This window comes from Meles meles, chromosome X, assembly GCF_922984935.1.
Source record: "Meles meles chromosome X, mMelMel3.1 paternal haplotype, whole genome shotgun sequence".
Taxonomy (NCBI): Eukaryota; Metazoa; Chordata; class Mammalia; order Carnivora; family Mustelidae; genus Meles; species Meles meles.
Window position 1 is genome coordinate 59,062,396 of NC_060087.1, and position 22,801 is coordinate 59,085,196.

Below are 22,801 nucleotides of genomic sequence, written 5' to 3' on the forward strand. Positions count from 1 at the left end.
TCGGTATTTTCATTTCCTTCAGATAAATACCCAAGAGTGGAATTGCTGGATCATATGGTAGTCCTATTTTTAAATTTTGAGGAACCTCCTTACTGTTTTTCATAGGGACTGCATCAATTTACATTTCCATCAACAATGCACAGGGTTCCCTTTTCCCTATATCCTTGCCAATACTTACCAATTTTTTGTCTTTTTTTAAAGATTTTATTTATTTATTTATTTGACAGATAGAGATTGCAAGTAGGCAGAGAAGCAGGGAGAGAGAGAGGAGGAAGCAGGCTCCCTGCTGAGCAGAGAGCCTGATGTGGGGCTCGATCCCAGAACCCTGGGATTATGACCCGAGCCAAAGGCAGAGGCTTTAACCCACTGAGTCACCCAGGTGCCCCTGTCTTTTTTTAAGAGAGAGCACAAGCATGGGCATAGGCAGAGGGAGAGAGAAAGAGAGAATCTTAAGCAGACTCCCTGCCCAGTGCAGAACCAGACACAGAGCTCAATCTCGTAACCCTGAGATCATTACTTGACCCAAAATCAAGAGTCAGATGCTTAACCAACTGAGTCACCCAAGCACTCCCAATTTTTGTCTTTTCAAAAATGACCATTCTGACATGTATAAGGTAATATCCTATTCTGATTTTGATTTGCATTTCACTAATTAATGATGTAAAGCATGTTTTCATATGTCTGTTGGCTATCTTATGCCCATTTTTTAATTGGATCATTTGGGGGCTTTTTTTGCTATTGAGTTGTAAAAGTTCTTTATATATTTTAAATATTAACCCCTTATCAGATAAATGATTTGCAAATATTTTCACCCATTCAGTAGGGTGCCTTTTCATTTTGTCAATGGTTTCCTTTGCTGTGAAGATTTTTAATTTGATGTAGTCCACTTATTTGTTACTTCTCTTGCTTTTGCCTTTGGTGTCAGATTCAAAAAAATCTTTGCCAAGACCTTTTTGTCAAGGATATGACCACCTATTTTTTCTTCTAGAAGTTTTCTGATTTCAGGTCTACATTCAAGTCTTTAGTCAATTTTGAGTTAGTTTTTTAATATGGTGTAAGATAGTGGTCTAGTTTCATTCTTTGCATATGGATATCCAAATTTTCAAACACCATTTTTGGAAGAAACTGTCATTTCCCCATTGTATATTCTTCACTCTTTTGAAAATTATTTGACTATATATGCATGGATTTATTTCTTGGCTCTTTATTCTGTTCTATTTATCTATATGTCTTTTTATGCTGATATCATACCATTTGAATTACTAAAGCTTTGTAATATAGTTTGAAATCAGGGAGCATGATGCCTCAAGCTTTGTTCTTCTTTCTCAAGATTGCTTTGGCTATTCAGAGTCTTTTGTGGTTTCATACAAATTTTAGGATTGTTTATTCTATTTCTGTGGGAAATGCCATTGGAATATTTGTAAGGATTTCATTGAAATTTTATTACTTGGATAGTATAAACATTTTAACAATATTAACTATTCCAATACATGAGTATGGTGTATCTTTCCATTTATTTTTTCTTTTTCCATTTCTTTCATTAATGTCTCCTAGCTTTCAATATACAGGTCTTTTACATCTCTGGTTAGGGGTATTCCTAGGTATCTTATGGTTTTGGGTGCAATTGTAAACTGTTCTCTTAATTTATATTTCAGATAAACCATAATTCATGTATACAAATGCAAAAGATTTTGTGTATTGATTTTGTATCCTGCAACTTTACTGAATTTGTGTATTAATTCTAAAAAAATTTTAATAGTTGTTGTATATAATATATGTCAACTGCAAATAGTAACAGTTTAACTTCTTCCTTCCCAATTTAAATGCCCCTTAATTCCTTTTCTTAAATAATTGCTCTAGCTAGGACTTCTAATACTCTATTGACTAAAAGTGGTGAGAGTGGACATCTTTGTATTTTTCCTGATCTTAGAAGAAAAACTTTCAACTGTGGACTTTATCATGTTAAGGTACATTCCCTCTATATTCACTTTGTTCAGAGTTTTTATCATAAATGGGTATTGAATTTTGTCAAGTGCTTTTTCTGCATCTATTGAGACCATCTTGTGATTCTCATGTGGTGTATCACATTGACTGATCTACAGATGTTGAACCATCCCTGCATCCCTGAAATGAATCCCACTTGATTGTGGCATATGATCCTTTTAATATGTTGTTGAATTTGATTATCTTATATTTTGTTGAAGACCTTTGCATCTAATGTTCACCAAGGATATTGTCACATAATTTTCTTTTCTCATAGTACCCTTGACTGGTTTTAGAATCAGGGTAATAACTGACTTCATAAAATAAGTTCCCTCCGTATTTTTTGGAAGAATTTGAATATTGATATTAATTCTTCATTTAGTATTTGGTAGAATCCACCAGTGAAGACATCTGGTCCTAGACTTCTGTTTATTGGAAGATTTTTTTTTTATTATGGATTCAGTCTTCTTACTAGTAATTAGTCTGCTCAGATTTTCTGTTTCATCATGATTCAGTATTGATAGGTTGTATGTTTTTAGGAATTTATCCACTTCTAGGTTGTTCAAATTGTTGGTATATAATTATTCATAGTAGTATTTTATGATCCTCTGTATTTCTGTGGTATCAGTTGTAACATTCCCCTTTATTTTCTGATTTTATTTATTTGAGTTATCTCTCCTTCTTGGTGAGTCTAGCTAAAGGTTTGTCAATTTCATTTTATCTTTTCAAAGAACCAGCTCTTAGTTTCAGTGTTTCTTATTGTTAATATTTTTTCTTACTTACATCTACTTTTTTTAGAACAGTTTTATGTTCACAGCAAGATTGAAGGGAAAGGAGAGATTTCCCATATATACTTCCCCCTGCCCATGAAAAGCCTTCCCCTCGTTATCAACAATCCCCCACCAGAGTGGTACATTTGTTAAAATTGTTGAACCTACATTGACACATCATATAATCACCCAGCTCATAGTTTACACTCCTGTTGTACATTCTGTGGGTTTGGAAAAATGTATAATGACATGTATACATCATTATAATATCATACTGACCTGAAAATCCTGTGCTCCAACTATTTATCCCTCACCCCCAATTTCTAGAAACCACTGATCTCTACTGCTATGTTGTAGAGTCTGTATTTAGCTTTATAAGAAACCACAAACTCTTCCAAAGTGGCTGGACTATTTTTGCATTCCCACCGGCAGTTATGGGGGTTCTTGCTGCACCACATCCTCAGCAGCATTTGGTATTGTCCGTATTCCAGATTTTGACCATTCTAATAGGCGTGTAGCTTTATCTCATTGTTGTTTTAATTTGAATTCCCCTAATGAGAAATGATATGAAGTGTCTTTTCATATGCTTGCTTTCCATCTGTGTATCTTCTTTGGTGAGATATCTTTTAAAGTCTTTGGCCCATTTTTTTTAAATTGTTTTGTTGGTTTTCTTTTTTTTTCTATTTTTTATTATGTTATGGTAGTCATTATACAGTACGTCATTAGTTTTTGATGTAGTGTTCCATGATTCATTGTTTGTGTATAACACCCAGTGCTCATTGCAACACATGCCCTCCTTAATACCCATCACTGGGCTAACCCATCTCCCCATCCCCCTCCCCTCTGAAACCCTCAGTTTGTTTCCAAGTCCATAGTCTCTCATGGTTCATCTCCCCCTCTGATTTCCCTCCCTACATTTTTCCCTTCCTTCTCCTAATGTCCTCCATGCTATTTCTTATGTTCCACATATAAGTGAAACCATATGATAATTGTCTTTCTCTGTTTTACTTATTTCACTCAGCATAATTTCCTCCAGTTCCATCCATGTCGAGGCAAATGGTGGATATTCATCCTTTCTGATGGCTGAGTAATGTTCCATTGTACATAAGGACCACACCTTCTTTTTTTTTAAGATTGTATTTATTTATTTGACACAGAGAGAAAAATCACAAGTAGGCAGAGAGGCAGGCAGAGAGAGGAGGGAAAGCAGGCTCCTTGCTGAGCAGAGAGCCCGATGCAGGGCTCAATCCCAGGACCCTGAGATCACGACCTGAGCTGAAGGCTTAACCCACTGAGCCACCCAGGTGCCCCATGGAACCACGCCTTCTTTATCCATTCATCTGTTGAAGGGCATCTCAGCTCCTTCCCACAGTTTGGCTATTGTGAACATTGTTGCTATGAACATTGGGGTGCAGCTACCCCTTCTTTTCACTATATATGTATCTTTAGGATAAATACCCAGTAGTGCAATTGCTGGGTCATAGGGTAGCTCTATTTTTAACTTTTTGGGGAAGTGCCATATTGTTTTCCAAAGTGGGTATACCAACTTGCATTCCCATCAACAATGTAAGAGGGTTCCCCTTTCTCCACATCCTCTCCAATATTCGTTGTTCCTGCCTTGTTAATTTTTGCCATTCTAACTGGTATAAGGTGGTATCTCTATGTGACTTTGATTTGAATTTCCCTGATGGCTAATGATGTTGAACATTTTTTCATGTGTCTATTAGCGATTCGTATGTCTTCTTTGGAGAAGTGTTTTCTAATTGTGGAGACTTAAGCTTTTTGTGTATTTTGGATAAGAGTTTTTTACCAGGTGTTTCTTCCATAAATACTTTTCTCCCAGCCTGTGGCTTGTCTTCTTGACATTCTTTTTCAGAGAGCAGAAGTTTTTAATTTTAATTAATTCCATGTTATCAATTATTTCTTTCATGGATCGTGGTCCTGTATCAGAAAAGTCATCATAATACCCAAGGTCATCTAGATTTTCTCTTATATTATCTTCTAAGAGTTTAATAGTTTTGTACTTTAAATTATGTCTCTGATCCATTTTGAGTTAATATTTGTGAATAGTTTAAGGTTTGTGTCTGTATTCACTTTTTTGTATGTCAATCTCTAGTGGTTCCAGCACCATTTTTGAAAACACTTTTTTATCCTACTATATTGTCTTTATTCCTTGTCAAAGGTCAGTTGACTACATTTATGTGGGTTAGCATTTCTTGTTTTATTTTTTCTTAGAGTTTTCATCTCTCTGCTTACATTACCCATTTGTTCTTGCATGTTGTCCAGTTTTTCATTAGCACCCTTTTAATATTAATCATAGTTATTTTAAATTCCAGGTCTAATAATTCCACAATCTCTGCCATATATGTGTCTGGTTCTAATGCTTGGTTTGTCACTTCAGACTATATTTTTTACCTTCTTGTATGCCTTTTAAATTTTGACTGAAATCCAGACATAACATACTGGTAAAAGTAATAGAGGTACATAGGCCTGCAATGTAATATTGAATGTTTATCAGACTAGGAGTCAGGGTATGTTTACATTTGCTGTAGCTGCGGTGTCAGAGGCTAAAATTTCCTCTTTTATTTTTTTGTTTTACTCTCCTCTTGTTATGTCTGGGTATCCCTAGAAACTCCTAAAGTATAGCATGAAACTTGCAGGGTCTTTACGTTATAATCTGCTGTTACTATATAGAAGCCCTGTTGATGTGGTGGTAAAATGTAAGTGGAAGGGAAGCATTCTGTAGTCCTATGATTACATCCCAATATTTTACTATGCCTGAGCTTGGTATTTCCTGTTCCTCGGGTCAGTTAGGCTCTGATAAAACCCAATCAGTTATGATCTGATACAATAATTTTCCTTCAGAGCAGTCCTTGTTAAGGAGAATAGAGAAAGCCAGGTACATTTTTAAATGGCTACTTTTCCTCTTCCCTTGCCAGAAACACAAGGGAAATTTTCTCCAATCTTCACAGTGACAACCTGGTAGGTCTATTGAAGGTAAAACTTATGAAAGTGTGGGGGCCCACCTAAGACTGGACTCCCTTGAGGTTTTTTGCTTTTAAACTAGTTCACACTGAGCCTGTAGCAATCTGTCAATTACAGTTTTAAAGTGTTCTTACTGATACTGGCTCCAGCAACAGGCTTCTACTCCTCATAAGCTGTGATTCTCTATATCCATCAGAACAGCAGTTTGCCTTTTGACCTCAGTTCTTTGATGGATCTAAGAGTTGATTTTAAGTTTGTTCAGCTCTTTTATTTTTGGGAATATGGGAGTGATGACTTTCAAGCTGTTGACGTGTCAAACCAGAAATGGGAAATACATAGATTTACTTTTAAGTTTTCAAAACACATCTAGAATAATATGAATCATTTTGAAGTTTCAGCTTATCTTAAAATATCTATAGGTTGTGTGTCCTTGTAAATGTATTTATTTATATTTTATTATTTATAAATTTATTTAACACATCTCTTATCTATAAAATAATAGTAATAAAGACTACTTTGCTGGATTATTGTAATACCTAAGTGAGTTATCTAAAACAACTAAGGCTCATATGTATTCAATAAATGTTAGCTGTACTTATCACATTTTTTCTCCATCAGAACCCTAGACCTTGAATAAAGACAAACTATACAAATGTTCCCTAACTTAAGAAATGAAGAATCAAAAGAAAAGTGTCACTTGCCCTATCATCACTTTGTGGTTCAGTCAGGACCAGAATCTGACTAGGACTGCTGCTGGCCTTCATGGCCCTGATGCTGTTACAAGAAGGAGAGGTCCTTCTTAATGTCAAATAGCAAATTCCATGTTCACCTTGATCAAAACCTGTCAAATCTCAATTGTACTCCTAGCAAATCCTTCTTGGACTGGACAGCTGTCTGTCCTACTCTGATGAATTTGTGGGTTTTGCCTACAAAAAGCATGATGGTTACAAATAGAGGGAATTGGAATGATAGAGAAATATAACCTGTTACCACAGAAGCAGACATGTGCCAGTGGTAGTACTCTGAATGGGTATGAAAAATGTTCTGAAGTACATAGAGAAAATAAATCAATATATCTAAGATGATAGAAAACTCAGTAGAATCTGCTGCTTTTTTCTGGGTCAAGATACCCATATCTAACATGAGACAGTTCTAGTTACCTGGCATTTTCTCTCTCGAAGCTGGAAAACTACAGTGGTCTCAAGTGAAAGAAATGGGTATGGTGGCTATAGAGCCAGGGCACTGAGATCCATGTTAAAACTCATAAAAATTATTTACTAACTGTGGTGAGCTATATTAGAATAAGAAAGAAAGATGATGTACTCACTACCATTTGTGAGAAATGTAATACAGTCTAGTGAAAATCTTGTCTATAACTCTTCATCCTAATTTTTTTCCAAGGGATATGCCAAATATCCACTGAGTAGAAGATCTCTGATAGCCCTTCTGTGACACAAGTTGAAGTAGAGAAAGGACAGGCTTTAAGACCTATTGCTCTCAATACTCTTGATTTCATGGTCATTTGGAAAGTAAAAACTTTAATTAGCTCTTTAGCTCACACTGTATACTAAAATCTGTACTAAATTAAAGATCTAAACATAAAAAGTAAAATCATAAGATAATTAGAAAAATATGAAGAATTACGTTTATAATGCTGATGTATCCATATTAAAAATGATAATGCAGAAATATAGTTACTGACATAGAAAAAATTTTCTAACATTTTTTACTCTATTTTGCAAAAATATATGTACATATGACTTAAGAAATTTCTAGATATGCATTAAGATGTTAATACTGGTTATTTGTGGGTAGTTTAATAAGCTGTTTTGTTTCAAACAAGATGCAACTATATGCTGCCCACAAGAGACTAACTTCAGACCTAAAGACATATATAGACTGGAAGTGAATGGATGAGAAAAAATACCATGCAAGTGGAAGAAAAAAAAGAGCCAGAGTAACGATATTTGCATCAGACAAAATGGACTTTGAAGATTTTATTTATTTATTTATTTATTTATTTATTTATTTATTTGAGAGAGCGAGATCACAAGTAGGCAGAGAGGCAGGCAGAGGGGGAGAGGGAAACAGGCTCCCTGCTTAGCAGGGAGCCTGAAGCAGGCTTGATCCCAGGACCCTGAGATCATGACCTGAGCCAAAGGCAGAGGCTCAACCCACTGAGCCACCCAGGTGCCCCCAAAATGGACTTTAAAACAAATACTGTAGCAAGAGGCAAAGAAGGACACTACATAAGGATAAAGGGATCAATCCAACAAGGGGATTGAAGAGGATATAACAATTGTAAATATCTATTCACCCAACATAGAAGCCTCTAAAATACATAGAGCAAATTTTAATAGACATAAAGGGAGAATTGACAGCAATGCAATGATAGTTGGGGACTTTAACAAACATGTACATCAATGGATAGATCATCCAAATAGGAAATCAACAAGGGAATAGTCTTTGAATAACACATTAGACCAGATGGACCTAACAGATATACACAGAATATTTCATTCAAAAACAGTAGAATACAAATTCTTTCTCAAGTGCACATGAACTTTCTCTAGAATAAATCACATGTTATCCCACAAAGCAGGTCTCAATAACTTTAAGAGACTGAAATCACATCAAACATCTTTTCAGACCACAATGGTATAAAACTAGAAATCAATTACAAGAAACAAAACTGGAAAAACACAAACACATGGAGGCTAAACAACAAATGGGTTAATGAAGACATCAAAGAGGAAATAAAAAACACCTGGAGGCAAATGAAAATGAAAACACAAAAGTCTGGAATCTTTGGGAGACGGCAAAAGGAATTCTAAAAGAGAACTTTACAATACAGGCCTACCTCAAGAAAGAAGAAAATGTTATATAAACAATCTAACCTTACACCAGAGGAGCTACAAAAAGAAGAACAAACAAAGCCCAAAGCTAGTAGAAGAAAGGAAATATATATTAGAGCAGAAGTAAATGAAATAAAGACTTAAAACAGAAGAACAGAGGAATGAAACCAAGAGCTAGTTCTTTGAAAAGATAAAATTGATATACCCTTAGCCAGACTCATCAAGAAAAAAAGAGGATTCAAATAAATAAAATTAAAAATGGAGAGAAATAACAACCAACACTACAGAAATAGAAAGAATTGTAAAACAATATTATGAAAAGTTATAATGCCAAAAATTTGGACAACCTAGAAGAAATGGATAAATTCCTAAAAATATATAATCTTCCAAAACTGAATAGGAAAAAGTAGAAAATTTGAACAGACCAACTACTAGTAATAAATTTGAATCGGTAATCAAAACACTCCCAACGAACAAAAGTCCAGGATCAGATGGATTCACAGGTGAATTCTGTGAAACATTTAAAGAAGAGTTCATACCTATTCTTCTCAAACTATTTTTAAAGAAGGAAAACTTCAAAATTCATCCTACAGACCCACCATTACCCTGATAGCAAAACCAAAAACATTACAAAAAAAAAAAGAAAACTACAAGCCAACATTTCTGATGACCACAGCTGCAAAAATCCTCAAAAAATATTAGTGAACCAACTGGGTATTTACCCTAAAGATACAAACATAGTGATCCGAAGGGGCACGTGCACCCAAATGTTTATAGCAGCAATGTCTACAATAGCCAAACTATGGAAAGAACCTAGATGTCCATCAACAGATGAATGGATAAAGAAGATGTGGTATATATACACAATGGAATACTATGCATCCATCAAAAGAAATGAAATCTTGCCATTTGCAACGACGTGGATGGAACTAGAGGGTATCATGCTTAGTGAAATAAGTCAATCAGAGAAAGACAACTATCATATGATCTCCCTGATATGAGAAAGTGGAGATGCAACATGGGGGGTTAGTGGGATAGGAGAAGAATAAATGAAACAAGATGGGATTGGGAGGGAGACAAACCATAAGTGACTCTTAATCTCACAAAACAAACTGAGGGTTGCTGGGGGAGGTGGGTTGGAAGAGGAGGGTGGGGTTATGGACATTGGGGAGGGTATGTGCTATGGTGAGTGCTGTGAAGTTTGTAAACCTGGCGATTCACAGACCTGTACCCCTTGGGATAAAAATACATTATATGTTTATTAAAAAATAAAAAAATTTCGATTTGTATTTCCCTGATGCCGAGTGACGTGGAGCACTTTCTCATGTGTCTGTTGGCCATCTGGATGTCTTCTTTGCAGAAATGTCTGTTCATGTCCTCTGCCCATTTCTTGATTGGATTGTTTGTTCTTTGGGTGTTGAGTTTGCTAAGTTCCTTATAGATTTTGGATATTAGCCCTTTATCTGATATGTCATTTGCAAATATCTTCTCCCATTCTGTCAGTTGTCTTTTGGTTTTGTTAACTGTTTCCTTTGCTGTGCAAAAGCTTTTGATCTTGATGAAATCCCAATAGTTCATTTTTGCCCTTGCTTCCCTTGCCTTTGCCGTTGTTCCTAGGAAGATGTTGCTACAGCTGAGGTCGAAGAGGTTGCTGCCTGCATTCTCCTCAAGGATTTTGATGGATTCCTTTCTCACATTGAGGTCCTTCATCCATTTTGAGTCTATTTTCGTGTGTGGTGTAAGGAAGTGGTCCAATTTCATTTTTCTGCATGTGGCTGTCCAATTTTCCCAGCACCATTTATTGAAGAGGCTGTCTTTTTTCCATTGGACATTCTTTCCTGCTTTGTCGAAGATTAGTTGACCATAGAGTTGAGGGTCTATTTCTGGGCTCTCTATTCTGTTCCACTGATCTATGTGTCTGTTTTGTGCCAGTACCATGCTGTCTTGATGACGACAGCTTTGTGTAAGTGCTATCGTGAGTGCTGTGAAGTGTGTAAACCTGGCGATTCACAGACCTGTACCCCTGGGGATAAAAATACATTATATGTTTATTAAAAAAAAAATTTGGAAGGGGAGGCGAACCATAAGAGACTATGGACTCTGAAAAACAACCTGAGGGTTTTGAAGGGTCAGGGGTGGGAGGTTGGGGGAACAGGTGGTGGGTAATGTGGAGGGCACATTTTGCATGGAGCACTGGGTGTTGTGCAAAAAGAATGAATACTGTTACGCTGAAAAAATAAATAAAATGGAAAAAAAATAAATAAATAAATAAAAATAATAAAAAAAATTTCAAAAATTTTTAAAAATTTTAAAAAAACAAACAAAAAAAATATTAGTGAACCAAATTCAACAGTACATTTAAAATGTTGTTCACCACATTCAAGTGGGATTTATTCCTGGGACACAAAGAGTGGTCCAATACTTGCAAATCAATGTTGTAAATCACATTAACAAGAAGAAGAATACAAACCATATATGGTAGTAGTCTCAATATGTAGTAGATGTAGTAAAAGCATTTGACAAAACATCATATCCACTCATGACTAAAAACTCACAACAAAGTAGATTTAGAGGAAACATACTTAAACACAATAACAGCCATATATTGAAAAAAGTACGGCTAACATCATACTCAATGGTGAAAAACTGAAAGCTTCTTCTCTAAGATCAGGAAAAAGACAAGAATGTCTACTCTCACCAGTTTTATTCAAGATAGTACTGGAAGTTCTGGCTGCAGCAATCAGAAAAGAGAAAGAAATAAAAAGCATCCAAATCAGCAAGGAAGAAGTAAAACTCTCATTATTTGCAGATGAAATGATACTATATGGAGTCCTAAGGACTCCACCGAAAAACTGTTAGAACTAATAAGTAACTTCCGTGAAGTTGCAGGATACATAACTAATATACAGAAATCTGTTACATTTCTATACACTAATAATGAAATAGCACAAAGATACATTAAGAAAACAATTACATTTACAATTACATTAAAAAGGAATAAGCTACAGGAATACATTTAACCAAGGAAGTGAAAGGCCTACATTCTGAAAACTCTAAGACATTGAGGCAAAAAATTGAAGACAACACAAACAAATGGAAAGATATAGCATGCTCATGGATTGGAAAAATTAATATCATTAAAATGTCAATACTATTGAAACTACCTACAGATTTAATGCAATCCCTATCAAAATACCAATAGCATTTTTCATAGAAATAGAACAAAAAGAAAATCCTAAAACTTATATGGAACTACAAAAGACCTTGAAGAACCAAAGCAATCTTGAGAAAGAAGAACAAAACTAGAGGTATCACAATCCCAGACTTCAAGATATATTACAAAACTACAGTAATCAAAAGAGTATAGTACCGGCATGAAAATAGATACATAGATCAATGGAACAGGATAGAAAGGCCAGAAGTAAACCTATGCTACATAAAGAAAGCAAGAATATATAATGGAGGAAAGACAGTCTTTTCAATAAATGATGTTAGAAAAACTAGACAGCTGCATGCAGAAGAATTAAACATGACCTCGTTCTTATACCACAAACAAAAATAAAATTGAAATGGATTAAAGACCTAAATGTGAGGCTTGAAACCATAGAGCTCCTAAAGGAAAATGTAAGCAGTACATTTTTGGACATCAGCCTTAGCAACATATTTATGGCTCTGTTTCCTCAGGCAAGGGAAACAAAAGCAAAAGTAAATGACTGGGACTACATGAAAATAAAAAAGACTTTTTCATAGCAAATAAAATTTAAAAACAAAACAAAAAGTCAACTAAGTGAAGATATTTGCAAATAATACACCCAACAAGGAATTAATATCCAAAATATATAAGGAACTTATACAACTTGGAGTCCAGGAAGACAGCAGCAGAGTAGGGTGACCATAGGCTCACTTCATCCTGTAAATACAACTAGATAACTATCAAATCATCCTAAATATCCCAGAAATCAACCTGAAGACTGACAGAACAAACTCCACAACTAAAGGGAGAGAAGAGACCACATTGAAGAAGGTAGGAAGTACAGAAATGTTGTTGGGAGAGAAACAGATCATGACCACTGCAGTAGGTAGGGAGCCACAGTTGCAAAGAATGGCAAGGGACAAACTGACATACTGGGGAATGCAAAGAGAAAATGCATCCCCGTAACAACTGTCTTAGAAAGTAAGAGGGGCCAAATTTTGTGAGTTCTTGCAGCCAGCAGGGCTTAAAGCCTGGAGTTCTAAAGGTAATCAGGCTTGCTCAGAGAGAGTCCAGAGGCATTGGAGCTGCTTTTGGAGAGAAGGCAGGGCAAACAGCCTGCAGACATACAGTGTGGAAACAGAAATATGAAAAGTACCTAGGGCACAAAGTGGGAAGGTTGTTTTCTCATCTCAGATCATGTCCCAGAGAGGTAGCATTAATGGAGATGCCCCTCCAGGAGCAAAGGAACTGGCAGGCACCATTTCCCTTCCCCACCCCTCAGCAGAAACACAGACCCACCTGCAGGAATCAGGGCAGAATGGACACTCACGACTTAAGTTGCTTACACCAAGACCCAACCCTCGTGCTCTGGTGGAACACCCTTCCTAGTCATGCTTGCCTCAGTCCCAGCATGGAGGGCTCCCTCCCCCAGATAGACCAGTCCGAGCCCCTGCCCACACCATGTCTCCTGACCCAGGAATTTAGCAGCACCTAAGTTTCAGCAGCAATAGTTTCAGGTCTTATTTCAGAAGTAGACGAAGCACGTGTAGTTAAGACCCACCACATTCAGGCCAGGGACCAAACATTGCCCACAACAGGCAAGGAAATCTGCAGATGATGGCCCTGAAGGGTAAAGCAGCCAAGACACAACTGCTGAACACACACAGCACACACTGGAGACACTCCCTGTAGTTCTAGGCCCTGGGAAACAAGAAACACTGCACTGTAGGGTACAAGTCCTCTTCTTAAGGCCATTACTGTCCACAACAGGAAAAGTAGCTGACTTTCCTAACACAAAGAAGCAGGCACAGAGACTTAAAATGAGAAGAGAGAGGAATTTGTCCCAAATGAAAGAACAAGACAAGGTCATGGCCAGAGATCTAAGTGAAACAGATATAATGTGCCTGATAGAGAAGTTAAAGTAATGAACATAAGGATACTCTCTGGACTTGAGAAAAGGGTAAGACATGAGTTTGACTCTTAACACAGAGATAAGGGATAACATAACAGAGATAAAGGGCTCAATAAACAAAATGAGAAACAAACTTGATAGAATGAACAGGCTGGAAGAAGCAGAGGAATGAACTAATGACCTAGAAGACAGCGTAGTGGAAAGAAATCAAGCTGAAAAAGAGAAAATTATGAATTACAAGAATAGACTTAGGGAATTCAGTGTCTCCACCAAACATAATAACATTTACATCATAGGAGTCCCAGAGGAAGAGAGAGAAAGGAGGGCAGAAAATATATTTGAAGAGCTAATAGCTGAAAACTTCCCTAATGGGGAAGTAAACAGATATCCAGATCCAGGAGGCACAGAGACCCCAGGAAAATCAATAAAAGCAGATCCACCCAAGACATACTAGAATTATAATGGCAAAATATGGTGACAAAGAAAACAATTTTAAAGCTGCAAGACAAATTTCTTCAACAAATTGTGTTGGGAAAGAAGTGAGAGACCTGTACTTTGTTGTGAGGAATGTAAATTGATGCAGCAACTATGGAAAATGGTAAAGAGTTTCTTCAGAAAATTAAAAATAGAAATAACATATAATCCAGTAATTCGACTACTGGGTATTTATCCAAAGTAAATGAACACACAGATTCAAAAACTCCTATGTTTATTGCAGCATTACTTACAGTAGCCAAAATATGAAAGCAACCCAAATGTCCATCAATGGATGATATGGAATATTATTACTCAGCCAGAAGAAAAATGAGATCTTGCAATTTGTGACACTGATGGACCTAGAAGGTATAAATGCTAAGTGAAATAAGTCAGACAAAGAAAGATAAATGCCATTTGATTTCACTTACATGTGGAATCTTAAAAGTAAAACAAATGAATAAACAGATAAAAAGCAGAATCAGAGCCATAAATACAGAAAACAAGGTGAGAGTTGCCAGAGGGGAAAGGGGTAGAGAGATGGGCAGTATGGGTGAGGGAGGGTGGGAGATACAGGCTTCCTTTTTGAAATGAATAAGTCATGGGGGTAAAAGATACAGCATAGAGAATATAGTCAATAATATTATAATAGCAATGTATGTGGACAGATTGTAGCTACACTTGTGATGAGCATGACATATAATATAGAGTTGCTGAATAGCTGTTATACACCTGAGTTAAAAATAAGAATCACTGAAAAAAAACGTGAAATAAAGCTAGTTTTGTTTAAAAGATAAATTTTTCCTTTCTTCTTCCCCCTTTCGTGTATGTATGTATGGATGGATACACACATTTATATACGTACAATGAGTTGGCTCCCAGTAAACCCAACAGAAGTTTAAAAAAAAATTCTAACTTCCCTTTCCCTCTTTTCAGTTGTTCATTTAAGTCACACTTTCTCCATGAAGTTTGGGTTCGTTGTTTTTTTTCTCAATAGCCAATATAATTCCTTGTCTCCCCTCTTTGATATTTTTGTATCCAACTGAACGGTCTTTTCAGGTAGAGTTGTTTCCTTATTTACCTTGCTGCCTTCCAGAGGCACGCTTGGTGAAGACTGGTTGCTTGTGATGATCTAATTTCCTCAAAACCTGCTTTGAAGGGTGATGTGACAGTGCTGAACCTTTAAGCAGCTGAAATGGTCACAGCCTTGCGCAGGGCTAGCACAGCTGGTCTGTGAGTGCAGTGTCGCTGCACTCTCTGTGACCCCACTGCTCTGCCCTGCAGAGGTGGCTGGCTCATTGGCTGGTAGCTGGCTGATGGGGCTGGGCCTTTCTTCATAAAGCCTTCCTCCAGTAGTTTTGTTTTTGGTCAAAGAGGTGGCCCTGCTTATGTTGAGTTGTTCCATCTTTATAGTATTTGCACGGCTGTGCTTCCTTGCCTGAACCCCCAGGCACATTATCAAGGACTCTCAATGCCATTCAACACATAAAAGATAAGCAGGGAAGGAAGAAGACAAAAGCTGAGAGGAAGAAAAAGGAGGAGCAATGAGGATAAAACAATGGGGACTGATGACCTTCGGTGGGGCAAGTTGCTGAACCCAACCTAAAACATCCCGCGCACATAATAATACCTACTGTTACAAGTGAAATTTAGCAGGAAAGTTACGAAAATAAAATTCATTTACAAGGGAAGGCCACACAGACATTTATTTTCAAGGGACCTATGCCTGCCTCTGATAGAGCCTGCTCTTATAGGTAAAGTTGTAAAAATAAAATGAGATGATAAATGGAAATAACCGGGTTTTATGGGCTATAAAAACAATATACAAATGCTTGGTGTTCTTTTTGTAAGCTCCTGAGGACACTGGCAACGGTTTAATGTCCAATAGTATCTTCATGGGAGTTTGGAACAGATTTTAAACACCTGCATCTAAAGAAAGTCAAATCCACCTACAGAATGAAGAGAATTGGGTCCCCAGGAGGGGAAAACATGTGTGGAAGATACCTAAATTGTGTGTGTCTGGGGAGTGGTTGTCACCTAACCATATAACAAAACCCTTGGGTTTCCCCATTGAGTATCCTCAATTGATTAGAATTGTTTTCTTTAGAAGTAATTTCCAAGAAAATGCCTGTGATTTCATTGTCAGTGAAACTGTTGGCATTTCGTTTTAAAGTGTCTGTTAACTTATAGTCAATTACAACAGGGGTGCATGTGGTACCCCCATGAATGTATTTTGGTCACACTGCTTTAATAACTACCAATTGAAATCACAATAAGTAACTCCAAAATCTGCTGCTGCTGCTGCTGCTGCTGCTGCTGCTGCTGCTGCTGCTGCTGCTGCTGCTGCTGCTGCTGCTGCTGCTGCTGTTCCTTCTGTGAAAATGACCCTCATTTCCATTTAGCTTCAATGCAGGAGACTTCATATCAGTTCTTCACCTGAATGCATGACTCTTCAATCTCAGGACTTGCAGAATTCATGGAATGCCGTCCTAAGGTTGTTGAGTTCTGCGTTTATGGGCATTTCATCTCTACAAAGAAGTACCCATTCCCTCACTGCAAAGATGGAGACTGAAGGAGTTTTCTGTGGAAAAATCTTTCTTGTAACGTTCTTGTTACAACAGTCAAAAAACAGAAACAGACTGGAGAGGTCTGATAATTGGGAGATACCTTGCCAATGACCTGACCCTTGGTGTGGGGCTCCCTCAAAATCTGCAGTATCTTCGGAGTTTCTCCTATGGCTGTCTTGGTGAATAAACACTTTATGTTAATTTCCAGGGACTTAATTTTCCATTTTCTTTTTTAACAGGTCCAGTTAAAAACAAGAAAAAGGGTAAGTTAAGCTCCTGATTTTATAAAATTGTTCTCATGTCTTTTCTAAAATTTGAAGGAAAAAAACCAAGGGAGTAAGATTTTTATATATTCTTTCAATGTTGGTTGTCCATTGTTTTAGTCAGTCACCTGTGACCTCCTTGAGTATGGCAGCTTTCATGAAACAAGAAGTAGAGGTTGTTTTTCAGTGATGATTCATGAAATTGCTTCTCTAGGAGAATATGAAAGCTGTTTTTATTATTCTTTCTTGCTCCCTCTTTTGTACAATTAAATTTACATCTCTTTCCTTCATTCTTCCTTACTCTTTCCCCTTTCCTTTTTCCTTTCTTTACCCTCCTTTATTGAATCAATAATCACGTATAAATTAAGTCCTAAGACAACTTGTGGGGACTAGGTATACCACCTCCCGAGAGATGTCAGTACCCCATTCTTGGCCTTAAAGCTATCCCTATCCTATGCCTTAGATAGTCAGAGAAAGTATTTCTTACTTTGGGGTTTCAATATCATTTTCTCTGTGATGGGAAAAGGAAAGCTGGAGGAAAACCCTGATCTCTTGGTCCTTTCAAAGAAGCTTCTGGTTGAGCAGATCCATTGTGCCACTGTTGGGCCAGTATGTTTCTAATATACTTGCAACAAGACTTGCCCAAGAGCTTGTACAAGCACTTGCATACTTGAATAGGAGAACCCCAAAACAGAACAAGTTCCAAAAGACTGAATTAAGCTATATGGTCCACTCCTTAGGACTAAAAACAGAAACCAAATACAAAACCAGTTTTAAGTAACTATTTCTGTGTTCTGACCTAGAAAGAAAATAAAATGAAATTAATGATTTTCACTAAAACACTTTAAATAGGGGCACCTGGGTGTCTCAGTTGGTTAAGTGTCTGCCTCTGGCTCAGGTCATGATCCTGGGGTCCTGCTCAGTGGGGAGTCTGCTTCTCCCTCTGCCCCTCCCCTATGCTCCTGCTCTCTCACTCTCAAATAACTAAATAAAATCCTTTACAAAACAAAAAATCAGGGCTCCTGGGTGGCTCAGTCTGTTAAGCATCTGTCTTTGGCTCAGGTCATGATCCCAGGGTCCTGAGATCGAGCCCCACATTTGGGCTCCCTGCTCAGCAGGGAACCTGCTTTTCCCCTGTCTGCCATTCCCTCTGCTTGTGCTCACTCTCTCCCTCTCTCTCCTTCTCTCTCCTTCTCTCTCCCTCTCTGTCTCTCTCTCTCTCTCTCTCTCTCTCTCTGTGTGTGTGTGTGTGTGTGTGTGTGTCAAATAAATAAATAAATAAATTTTAAAAATAAAATGCTTTAAGTAAAATGATTCTGTTAAGATTTCTGGAGCTTTATAGAGTAGATTATCAGTCCCAGAGTAGACCAAAGAGACTGGCTTCAGCTGCAGCCTGCTCCTTCTCTGAGCAGGAGGGTACTCTGGTGGCTCACAATACCATAGCCTACATGGAAACATTTGTCCCTGTTGTAAAGAAGCTGAAGATTGGCCTGGCCTCCTGAGGACCTGATCCGAGCAAAGCTGGAAAACAGCCAGAGAGCTGGGGTCAATGAGGAAAACTTTCTCCATTGGGCCTGGCCATTAACCAAGATATTATGTATTTACAAAAGTACATTTGATTTTTTCAGCATGTCGGTTTTTTCTAGTAGCTTATTTTTTAGAGCAGTTTTAGGTTCACAACAAAATTGAGGGAAAAGTACAGAGCATTCACATATATTTCCTGCCACACTCAGGGACAGCCTCCCCCACCAGATTATGTACTACCAGAGTAGTACATTTGTTATAACTGAGGAGCCTCCATTGATATATCGTCATCAATCAAAGTACATAGTTAACATTAGGCTTCATCTTGGTACTGTACATTCTAGGGGTTTTGACGAATATATAGTGACATAGATTCCCATAGATTACAGTATTTACAGAATAATTTCACTTCCCTAAAAATCCTCTCTGCTTTGCCTATTCATCATTGCCTCCCCTTAACCCTTGGCAACCACTGATCTTTCTTTTTTTTTTCTTTAAAGACTTTATTTATTTGTCAGCGAGAGAGTGAGCACAAGCAGGGGGAGTGGCAGGCAGAGGGAAAAGCAGGATCCTCACTGAGCAAGGAGCCTGATGTGGGACTCAGTCCCGGGACCCAGGGATCTTGACCTGAGCAGAAGACAGATGCTTAACAGACTGAGCCACCCAGGCATCCCACCACTGACCTTTCTGTTGTCTTTTCAGTTTTGCCTTTTCCCAAGTCAATATGTAGCCTTTTGAGATTGGCTTCTTTCACTTAGTAATATGCATTTAAGTTCCTCCATGTCTTTTCATGGCTCAATAGATCATTTCTCTTTCTTTTTTTATTTTTTTTAAGTTTTTATTTTAATTCCAGTTAGTTGACATTCAGTGTTATATTAGTTTCAGGTGTACAATGTAGTGATTCAACAATTCCACACATCACCCAGTGCTCATCATGACAAGTGCCCTCCTTTATCCCCATCACCTATTTCACCCATCCTCCCCCCACTCCACTCTGGTAACCAACAGTTTGTTGATTATAGTTAAGAGTCTGTTTCTTGGTTTCTCTCTCTCTCTCTCTCTCTCTCTCTCTCTCTTCCCATTTGGTTATTTGGTTGTGTTTTTTTTTCCTTAAACTTCACATACGTGTGAAATCATATGGTATTTGTCTTTCTCTCGCTGACTGATTTCACTTAGCATAATACTCTCTACCTCCAACCATGTCATTGCAATGGATGCATGTCTATGGCTGAGCAATATTCCATTGCATATATATGCCAAATCTTATTTCTTGATCCATCAGCCAGTGGCCACATGGCCTATTTCCATAATTTGGCCAGTGTACATACTGCTGCTATAAACATCAGGGTGCATGTATTCCTTTGAATTAGCATTTTTGTATCCTTTGCTGAATATCGAGTAGTACAACTGCTGGATTGTAGGACAGTTCTATTTTTCATTTTTTGAGGAAACTTCACACTGCTTTCCAGAGTGGTTGCACCAGTTTGCATTCCACCAATAGTGCAAGAGGGTTCACTTTTCTCCGCATCCTCGCCAGCCAACACCTGTTGTTTCTTGTGTTGTGATGTTAGCCATTCTGACAGGAGTGAGGTGATATCTCATTATGTTTTGATTTACATTTCCTGATTATAAGTGATGTTGAGCATCTTTTCATGAGTCTTTTGGCCATCTGTATGTCTTCTTTGGAAAACTGTCTATTCATGTCTTCTGCCCATTTTTTAATTGGACTATTTGTTTTGAGGGTATTGCCTTTGAAAAGTTCTTTATAGATTTTTGGATACTAACTATTTATCAGATTTGTCATTTGCAAATATCTTCTCCCATTCTGTAGGTTGTCTTTTAGTTTTGTGATTGTTTCCTTTGCTTTGCAAAAGCAGAAGGATTTTTATTATGAAGTATATTTTTGTTTGTTTGTTTCCCTTGCCTCAGGAGACATATCTACAGAGATGTCACGATGGCCAGTGTCAAAGAAGTTACTGCCTATGTTCTCTTCCACGATTTTTATGGTTTCAGGTCTCAAATTTAAGTCTTTAATCCATTTTGAATTTATTTTTGTGTATGGTGAAAGAAAGTGGTCCAGTTTCATTCTTAGGCATGTCACTGTCCAGTTTTCCCAACACCATTTGTTGAAGAGACTTTTTCTAACTGGAGATTTTTTCCTGCTTTGTCAAAGATTAATTGACCATATAATTGTGGGTTCATTTCTGGGTTTTCAACTATGTTCTGTTAATCTATGTGTCTGTTTTTGTGCCAGTACAATCCTGTTTTGATTACTCTATCAAGGATGTACTTTTTAACTTTTGTCACCTCCCCTTTAAAATGGAAATTGTAATAAACCTAGAAAGCTCACCTGGCTTTGACAAGGACACCTTCTACTCCTAAACAAGTCCAAGGGTGACTTCCCTTCTTAATAGGTAGACTTGGGAACACTATCTAATTATAGCTACTAGTTTTTTCTTTTCACTCATTCACTGGACCGTTAATAAGCACCTTATATTTGTCAGGAATAGAGATACCAAGATGAAGAAAAATGGTACCTGCCCTCAAAAATCTCCCAGTGTAGCTGGAATAGTGGAAGTACACACACATATAATTACAGTATGGTATCAAAAATGCTCTCGTAGACGCATGAACAGTGTGCTGTGGGAGTACAAAGAAAGAGCAAGTAGTTCTCCCTGGGGGAGTGAGGAGCCACATCGTAGGGGAAAAAAAAAAAGAAACAGCATTTAACCTGGGCTTTGAAGGATGGGGGGAAATAGAGGGGGAAGGGCATTCCAGCAAGGGAAGAGCATACTCAGATCCCTCAGAAGCATGAAAGAACGTGGCCTGTTTGGGGCAACAGCAAGTAGGCTAGCTATGTACCAAAGTGTAGGTCATGTGTGTGGTGGGGAATGGCACCCAGTTGTAGGGTCATCCAATGAGTGAGCACTAAGAGAACATACTTGCTAGTAACAATAGAAGACAACTGTCTAGGCTAGAAGCCCTATAATTACAATTCTGAGAATCCAATGCCTCTGGCAGGGACCCAGATCACTGCCCAGCACTGCTACCTTGTATATGGGCCATTATTAGAAGGAGAATGTGCATAGGCCTTAAACATTTCCTTTGACTGAAAGTGATTTAGAAGCCATTTAATACAGATTTCCTTGGACACAGTGAATAGGCACATGCCTGAAGAGGTAAATTGAGTTGTTCATTTAATTTCCACCTTTAATAGAATTTTCCCCTCCTACAACTAACTTGCTAATGTTCATTCCCTCTCCCTCCCTCCCTCTCCCTCCCCCCACCCTCACTTTCATTCACTTGTTTTTATTTGTTCTTTCAACAGTTTAGCCTTACTAAAAGGTTAGTGAAGTTTAGTTTGGAAAAGAATGTGAACATTCTGTCATCTAAGACTGCACTGGAAAAGTTTCTAAGTAGAGAAGTCTCTGGGCTTTTGTTCATGAAGTGTTCTGGTAACATCAGGAAATCTGGAGAAGGGATTCAATCCTCTAAAGTCAACCTCTTGTGCTCGCTTCGGCAGCACATATACTAAAGTCAACCTCTTGTCCAGGGGTCATTTTGTACCTGTTTCTCTCTGGGCCAACTTTCTGTAAGGATGCAAGTATGAGAAGTACACTTGCCTAAACCTAGTTACAGAGGAGCAAAGAGGACCAGCTGCGAAACAGGAATTTTTTCCCAAATGTCCTCTAACATTTTCATAAGTGAAAATCCTCTGTTTTCACTGCAACCATTATTCTCTTTGACTAGAGGAGTTTCTGGCTGTAATTATTCCAGAATTACATTAGCAATCACAGGAGAGTCACAGTCTTGACAATGAAGTTTGTCCTACCCACAGAACACCCTCCAGCTTCAAAGTCAGTTAGGCCTGGAAATTCTGGGACATAGAACAGTCTAATATGCACCTTCTCTGTGTCTGTGCCAGTGGACACAGAGGAAGAAGAGGGAGAATAGAGAATAAGGAGGGAGAAGAAGACCTTACAATCAGGCTAGGGACGTTTCCTGACTGCCAGGAGTAAGTCAGTCTTCCTTACCGTACCTCAACCTTGGGAGGAAACTTAGAGAAATCATCAAGGCCAAACTCCTCATTTCACCAGTGAGAAACTAAGACTCGGGGAGAGAAAGCAATTTGCCCAAAGTGCATCTGTGGCAGGGCTGGGGCTTCGAGCCTTATCTCCTGACTACAGATTTTGTGTTCCTTCCACTGCACTAGCTGGAATTGAAACTTGGGTGCTGAATAAGCCCGACTTGGAAGCTGCCCAAATCTGAAGGGAG

General features: G+C 37.9%; 1 protein-coding gene across 2 annotated transcripts in view; it reads left to right on the forward strand.

Annotated features, from left to right (window-relative positions):
* The window catches only part of EDA (ectodysplasin A), a 473,959-nt gene that overhangs the window by 441,198 nt on the left and 9,960 nt on the right, over positions 1-22,801 (forward strand). For both annotated transcript variants that reach the window (XM_045995312.1, XM_045995313.1), the window contains exon 3: positions 16,979-17,002. In XM_045995312.1, the coding sequence (XP_045851268.1) occupies positions 16,979-17,002 (24 nt within the window). The remainder of the gene's footprint in view (positions 1-16,978; positions 17,003-22,801) is intronic.